The sequence below is a fragment of the Penicillium cosmopolitanum genome (assembly GCF_028827165.1).
Source record: "Penicillium cosmopolitanum strain IBT 29677 chromosome Unknown utg000005l:1.0-4006212.0:1.0-4009387.0, whole genome shotgun sequence".
NCBI classification, from domain to species: Eukaryota; Fungi; Ascomycota; class Eurotiomycetes; order Eurotiales; family Aspergillaceae; genus Penicillium; species Penicillium cosmopolitanum.
In genome coordinates this window covers 34943-43257 of record NW_026622675.1, presented here as the reverse complement: position 1 = coordinate 43257, position 8315 = coordinate 34943, and the positions used below count along the sequence as shown (strand labels likewise).

At 30.0% G+C, this 8315-nt stretch overlaps 2 protein-coding genes across 2 annotated transcripts; both read left to right on the top strand.

Moving 5' to 3' along the window:
- Positions 1–4925: 4925 nt before the first annotated feature.
- N7509_003039 (uncharacterized protein) lies at positions 4926–5439 on the top strand (the record flags this gene model as incomplete). Its single annotated transcript, XM_056627676.1, has 4 exons — positions 4926–5051; positions 5145–5238; positions 5275–5345; positions 5398–5439. Coding segments are annotated over 4 exons (333 nt in total), but the record flags the coding sequence as incomplete, so codon positions are not given.
- Positions 5440–6061: 622 nt separating this feature from the next.
- N7509_003038 (uncharacterized protein) lies at positions 6062–7349 on the top strand (the record flags this gene model as incomplete). The annotated part of the gene is given in 6 exon segments (XM_056627675.1): positions 6062–6142; positions 6454–6472; positions 6509–6582; positions 6599–6650; positions 7126–7178; positions 7200–7349. The coding sequence occupies 6 exon segments, from the start codon at positions 6062–6064 to the stop codon at positions 7347–7349; spliced, it is 429 nt and encodes a 142-aa protein (XP_056490409.1).
- Between the last annotated feature and the right edge of the window lie 966 nt (positions 7350–8315).

Here is an 8315-nt window from a genome sequence, read left to right as displayed (position 1 = left end):
GATAAAAGCCTTAATAAAAAATCAAATTGGTATAAATATAAAACAACTATTTACTGATAATGGTAAAGAATATATTAATAAACCAATTAAAAATATAACAAATAAATATGGTATTATACATAATACTAGTCCTGCTTATACAAAGGAGCCTAATGGCCTAATAGAGCGTATAAATCTTACCTTATTAAATAAGGTAAGGGCAATGCTGGCCAATAGTAATTGTCCTAAATACCTATGGGGTGAAGCCTTATTGGCAGCTACCTATTTATATAATAGAACACCACATAGTGCTCTAGGGTTTAAAACACCCTATGAGTTATATAATAAAACAAAACCCTCTATCGATATATATAATCAATTAAAAATATGGGGTTCTACTGCTTATTATACTATTAATAAGCAAATAACTAAGCTAGAACCTAGGCAGGAAAAGGCTATATTAGTAGGCTATACTGATTATGGCCACTATAAGCTTTATATACCTAATAAAAGGACTACAATAATATCAAGAGATATTACAATCCTAGAAAATAAATACTATAATTTTGATAGTATTAAGGATAATATAACTAATATATCTCTAAACAATAATAAAAGGGTTACCCTGAAAACCCTAAACCCCAAACCTTTAATACATAAGATGAATACAAGAGCAACAGAATATATAAAAATAGCAGAGGATCCCTCTCATAAAATTGAGGTTCAAATACCAATAAAAAATAATATATACTATAATAATAACAATAATAATATACTCTATACTCTGTCTGATACAGCAGTAGAAGCTATATATAGGCCTATATATAGTAGTGTATTAAACTTTGTTTTAACTATAACTACTATAAAGGAGCCTAATACACTAAAACAGGCCCTAGAAGGCCCTGATAGCCTATATTGGCAAAAGGCCTGTATAGCTGAAAATAATGCCCTAGTTAGCCAAAAGACCTGGGATATTGTTGATATACCTAATAATATAACCCCTATAAATGGCCGATGGGTTTTTAAGATGAAACCTACTATAAACAGAACAGCCAATAATACTAGTCATATTACTAATAGTGATAATACTATTAGATATAAAGCTAGATGGGTTATACAAGGTTTTAATCAAAGATTAGGAATAGATTTCCTAGAAACCTTTTCAACAACATGCCGAACAGAATCATGGCATATGCTATTACTAATAGCTGTTAATAAAGGCCTATATATATGGCAATATGACGTTAAAAACGCTTTCTGCCATGCTAATATAGATGCTGATATATATACTATATTACCAATAGGATTATATAATAATCCTAAATATAATAATAAATGTGCAAAACTTAATAAAGCATTATACGGGTTAAAACAATCCCCTAGACTATGGTATCAATACCTAAAATCAGTACTGGAATTACTAGATTTTGAGGTATTTCCATATGATGAAGGAATATATATAAATAAAAAGGATAATTGTATACTAATATGTCACGTTGATGATATACTAGTATTGCATAAAGATCTATCCTATATAAAAGCCTTAAAAAACAATATAAATAAATCTATTGAATTAGATGAAATAGGTCAAATTACTACATTTTTAGGTAATGATATATATATTGATTATAAGGCTAAAAAGCTATATATATATCAAACAAAATATATTGATAAATTATTATCTAAATTTAACATATATAACAATAATACATACAAACCAAAAGATATACCTGGAGAACCAGGAATAAAATTAATAAAAAATACTACTACTGCTAGTAATACTGATATAAAAGAATATCAAAAAGAAATAGGCTCTCTGCTATATTTAGCCCTAAAAACAAGACCTGATATAGCCTTTCCTGTATCATATTGTGCTAGGTTTATGTCAAATCCTAGTAAAGAACATTTTAAGGCTATACACTATATATGGTGTTATATACTAAAATATAATAATAAAGGTCTAATATATAACTGCTCAGGTAATAACCTATATATTAAAGGTTATTGTGACAGTGACTGGGCAAATGATATTAATAATAGAAGATCTACTACTGGCTATATAATTAGCCTAGGTAGTGATCTAGGCCTAACTAATCCTATATCCTGGAATAGTCAGCTTCAAAAAACAGTAGCTTTATCAAGCTGCGAAGCTGAATATATGGCATTAAAAGAAGCTACAAAAGAAGCAATATATCTGAATAATATGCTTATATATATAAATGATTATCTAAATTTAGGTTATACTAATACTATACCAATAATATTAATAGACAACGAAGGAGCTAAAAAATTAGCTGAAAATCCTGAATTCCATAAGAGATCAAAGCATATTGATATAATATATCATTTTACTAGGAACGCTATACAAAATAGCCAAATAAAGCTAGTACCGATACCCTCAAAAGATAATATTGCTGATATACTTACTAAAAATATAATTAAAAATATATTTGAAAGCCATATACCAAAAATAATAACTAATATTCAAAGCTAATCCTTATATATATATATATATATAAAGATTAAGGGGGGATATGAATATTATACAGATATAACTAAGATCCAGTTAAAGATATAACTAGGATCTAGTTGAAGATATAACTAAGATCTAGTTAAAGATATAACTAAGATTTAGTTAAAAGGCTTAGTAACCCTAAAAAACACCGGATCTTCGGTATACTAGGTAGCCGGCCAGATCTTCGGTATACTTAGTATCCGACCGGATATTCGGTATACTAGATAACCGGCCGGATAGCTAGATAACCGGCCGGATAGCTGGAATACTAGCTATCCGGTATAACTATTCTAAGGTTAAATAGGGCCTTCTTTCCTTTAGAAATAATAATATACAACAATCAGAATCCTCTATAATCAAGCAACTAAGTCCTTAATCTTATTGATTACTCAGTAATCAACTATCTATAATAATTCCTCCTTTATCTATATTCCCCTAAGCCTAGTAAGACCTTTGCAGTCTTATATTAAGAATAACAGTAAATGTACTAAATAATTATTTACTAGAATAGTTATTCTGCTAACTGTTATAAAGCTAATATCTTTTATTTAATTAAAGTTTGCAGCAGACTAACGATAATAATAAGATTAGGAATACGTCAAAATTAATATATATATAGATTGCTATAATATCTGTTTAAAATTAGTAAGTTAGATCTAACTAAGGTAAATAGCCTTAAGACTAGGAGAATTATCGAGCAGTATTTTAAAGATACTTACTAAAAGATTAATTGTAGAGTCCTAGGTATTAATTTTTATTTTTTAAAGACATATGGTTGTTTTAAGAAGATAATATAGGTAACGAACTTACGCTAGCCTTAACTTACCGACGGGCTAGTTAAGTTATATAACTACCTTATATAAGTATAGCCTTAGGCTAATATCTATTTTTTACTTAGAAGACAAAGATATATATCTTCTATAGACATAAGTTAGTATACTTTTAAGCTGCTACTTAGCTACTAAAATTAATTTACTTAAATTTGATCTTTATCGGAATTAAAAGTAGCCTAAGGTTAATTAATCTCTGATAATTTAAATATCTAATTAATATAACTAATTAATGTAAATATTGTAGGCTTCTACTCTCTATAGACTGTTACTAAGTATCTATCTTAACTTCTGAGTTAAGTATAAGTCGAATATTTATATATTCTCCTTATATAATCTATAATTCTCCTATACAGAGACTAATTAGTATAAGACTAACTTAACTATCTAAATCTATTCTATACCTACGGCTAACTTACTATAATCTTTAATATCGACTCTCTCTGCTTAAGCAGCTTAACTAAAATCTGAGGATTAATAAGTACTTACGATACTTTAGCCTATTTTCCTTCTACTACTATACTAGTTACTATACTAGTGAACCTAAAACTTACACTAGTAATAGTAAAACTTATACCTATACTAATTATAAGATATATACCCTATATAAATACTCTGCTGTTTCTCTAAGGTATAAATCCTATATATAAGCTATATAAATCCTATATATAAGCTACTTAGCCCCCCTATTTTACTAAACCCTAAGCTTATCCGTACTGCTGATCACCCCTCGTACGTCTGAACTAATATTATTAGTTACTACGCTATACATACGCCTTCTTTTTTACAGCTAATAAGAACCTAATAGATACCGTCTGTCTAACTCTATACTCTCTGATAATATAAATTAAAGATAGTAGCTCTATAGTTTGTTACTACTTATTTAAACAAAATACTTATCTTTTATGTAAAGGCTAAGTATCTTATATTTCCGCTGAAATATAAAGGTCTTATACTTTGGCTACTTAGTATACGAACTATTTATTTTAGCTAAAATATCTCTAAAAGATATAAAAATTCTAGATCTATAGTAATTAAAGCTAGCTAATAAGGCGGGATAGGTTATTAATAGATTAGAATAGGTTATTAATAGGTTAGAATAGGTTATTAATAAGTCGGAATAGGTTATTAATAGGTCGGAATAGGTTATCAATAAGTTAAAATAGGTTATTAATAGGTCAGAATAGGTTAGAATAGATCGGAATAGGTTAGAAGAGATTTTTAATAGGTTATTAATAGGTTCTACTAGGTTTTGCTAGGTTTAACCTATACTAGAACTAAATTAGTAGGAATAACGGGCTATCTTCTTCTGATATATCTTCTTTTATAACTAATCTATATACAATAAGCTAATTCTTTTTCTTTCTTTCTTTCTTTCTTTGTTAGTGTAGGTATTCTCTCTTCTGTTTTCTTTCTCCCTTACCTTACTATAAATCCTTAATTAATTAATAGTAATTATGTTACAGAGTCAAAGTTAATATTCTAATTTTGTCCTATTATTATATAATAGGAATACAGAGACTTTTGGTTACTTAACCCTATTACAGAATACTACTATATCTTCTAGTAGCCAGAATTAATATCTTATTAATACCCTTAAGCCTTATAGCAAGCCAGACTTTCTCTGCCTAGTTGACCCTCCACTAATCCCTAACTTACTTCTATACGTTGGCCCTAATTACAGAAAAGAATATCTACTATATAATAATATAGTATATAACGACTGGGTAAAATAGTAGATCAAGACTAATTTTGGGCGGAAAAGCAAAGTAGTATAGGATTTAAACCAAAGTAGTAATATCTGGTAAGAATATAATCAGATTGTATTAATTAAGAACAGAATACCTAAGGTTATATATAAGCAATACAGTATAATTCTAGAGCATCCAATAAATAGTCTTCTGACAAAGAAAGGTTACTAAGGGACTTCTACAATAAAGAAGTATTTAGGTACTGTAAACTATATTCAGGTAGGGCAGGGCAAAGAAGGCTTAGGGATTTCTCGGTTTTTAAAAATAAAGGTATAACCTTATTTCTCTTATATATATAATACTAATTAATTATAGGTTTTAGAGTACTATTCCGATCAAAATCCCCTTTTTACAAGAGTACTAGAAGGAGGAACTACTTTAGTTTACTACTATTAACCGACTACTAATATAACTTTTCAAAGCTCCCGGGCTTAGCAAGATTATCCGTATTATCCGTTTAGTACCCTCTGAGCCCTTAATACCCTCTACTAAAACGATATATTACCGCTTACACTCTATTGTTAAAATACGTTAGTAATCGGCCCTCTGAACCCTTTCTCCTAATACTAAGCTTTCGCTTATACTTAACTGCTGGACGTTACCCTATAATTAGGTATTTATAGCAATAACTGCTTACTTTATAGATATAAATTAGATATACTAAGAGGTATTGCTTAGATTTAAGCTAGTGTATAGCGTATACAGCGGTTCTAACCTAAGCCAAATTATTCTTTAGATTCTGGAGCAATATCAGATTAAAGATTAGATTTATAGAATTACTACTGACAACGTAATAAACAATAAAATAATGATTAAGGCCCTTTAGCAGAGTCTGCCACCTAATATAACTGTTATCCGGATTCCCTATCTTATATACGTTATCTAGCTAAGTTTAAATAAGCTTCTTAGGAAACTGAAGGTATCTCCTCAGAATAAGGATACTGAGACTAGATAGACTAAGCAGTATTCTACTACAGTAAAAAAGAATGTCTAGAACTACAGTATTACAGCAATACTTAATAAGATTTGATATCTGGCTATATATATTAATGCCAGTCCTTAACGTTGTAAGATCTTTCTTTAACTCTAACCAAAAGAACCTTAACTAGTACCTATTTAAGATATTAAGACCCGTTAGAACTCTACCTTCTTAATGCTTCGCCGGACTAAGTGAATTTGCCTATTATTTAAGCCTTTCTGTAAGGAATATAATTATACAGAGATACTCTTAACTAATAATAAGTAGCGATAAATTAACTATCTACTTTGTATAACTTAGCCATTCTTTAACTATACTACTAAGCTATTAAAAATAAAGGATATTACAACTTATCTTATCTTTAAGCTCTACAATATACTCTTTAATTATTTAGAATAGGTAAAAAAGCAGCTTAAACGTAAGCGTATTCTATAGAAGTAGTAAATATTAACAGCTTTAGATACTGGTTATAACAAACTTTGTATTCATTATATACAGACAGACTATATACAAGGGTATACCTTTACTGTTAGTATAATACTAGCACCTAATAGCTGATTTTGCTTCTTTCTCTCAGAAGACTAGGATTATAAGTGGTAAGTAAGGTACCGAAGATTATTCTAGACAGTATTATCTCTATACTAGACCCGTCTCTTAGATAACCAATCTACTTCTGATCCTCAGACTTAGCCTATATCTACTTTACAGCTAAGTAAGATATTAAGTAGTAATTAAAGAGCTATAAAGCCTACAGACGATGAAGTAAGCCAGTATCTAGACGGTGGTATATAATCTCTTCTCAATATTTATTTATGATACTATATACTAATATCTACTATCTAGATCTAATTAAGATTAAGCCACTATAATACTGACGTAAGAATTAATCCTGTTTTCCTACGATTACACAGCTTGCTTAAGATATACTCTCTATTCTAGCAACCGGTGCAGGTATTGAACGGCTTTTTAATACTGTACGTAATATCTGTCATTACCGACGTGGCTGTATAAACTCTAAAATAATTAAGGAATATATATTGTTTCTTTGTTCAATATAATTTAATCTTAAAGAAGTAGAGACAAAGGAGCTAGAGCAGTACTTTTCCCTACAGAAGATTAAGGCAGTCTGAGAACTCAATATAGAGTATCCAGAGGAGGTTAAGGTTAAGATAGATAGTATTAGTAATTATAAGGAGGAAGATATAGTAGATCCTAAGGAGAGAGAGGAAATACCTAGCTTAGACAGTTATAATTATAAGGAGCTACAGCTAATACAGTCTCTACTACTATCGTAACCTCGTTACTCAGGACGAAAGTAAAAGGCTCAGACTGATAATATCTTTAAGGTTTACTAGTAATCAAATTTACTATCTTATAATTAAATTATTATAATCTGCTAGCTCTTAAGTTGTAATTTATTTATTAGGATAATAAGTTTATAATATAATATCTAATAAATATAAAGCATTCAATACCTTAGGATAGTAAACTTATACCTTAAATTACGAGCAGGAATTTTATAATTCTAGAAGTTATATGAGCTTGGTATATTTGCGCTATTTACACTAAAATAGGGACCCAGTGGGTTCCCACATAGGTTTTGGGTTTTGGGTCTCAACCTAAAACCTATTAATAGGTTATAGAATTGGACCCAAAACCTATTTTGGGCTGGGTTGGGTTGGGTTGGGTCATGGTTAGACATCGCCAGAACCCATGTCAACCATGACCCAACCCAACCTAACCCAGCCCAAAATAGGTTTTGGGTCCAATTCTATAACCCATTGATAGGTTTTGGGTTGAGACCCTTAACCCAAAACCCACATAGGGACCCAGTGGGTCCCTATTTTGGTGTAAACAGGGCAAATATGCCAAGCCTTCAAATACTGTATGTATCAGACCTGTTTTTAGGCCTTATATATAGGTATTTTTAGTTTTTTCTTTTAGATTATTATTATTCTATATTTAATATATATATATTAGAGGTTAAAAAGATTAAAAATAGTATATTAAAAAAAAAAGAATTACAGAGTTCTATGTGAAGGGCTGTAGCGACAACTGTTCAATTAGGGCTAGGCCTGCATGCTGTTTACAATAATCTTGAAGAAGAGTTATCTATATAAGCTTCTACCTTATTTCCTGCAGGAAACGGTCACGTAACACCACGTAATATCTCCTCGGGCCTAGGCCCGTTACAGTACCCCCCTCCTCACCTTATCTTTCGGCTGAAAGCCGTAGCACTAGTATCGCTATATTCTTCTTAG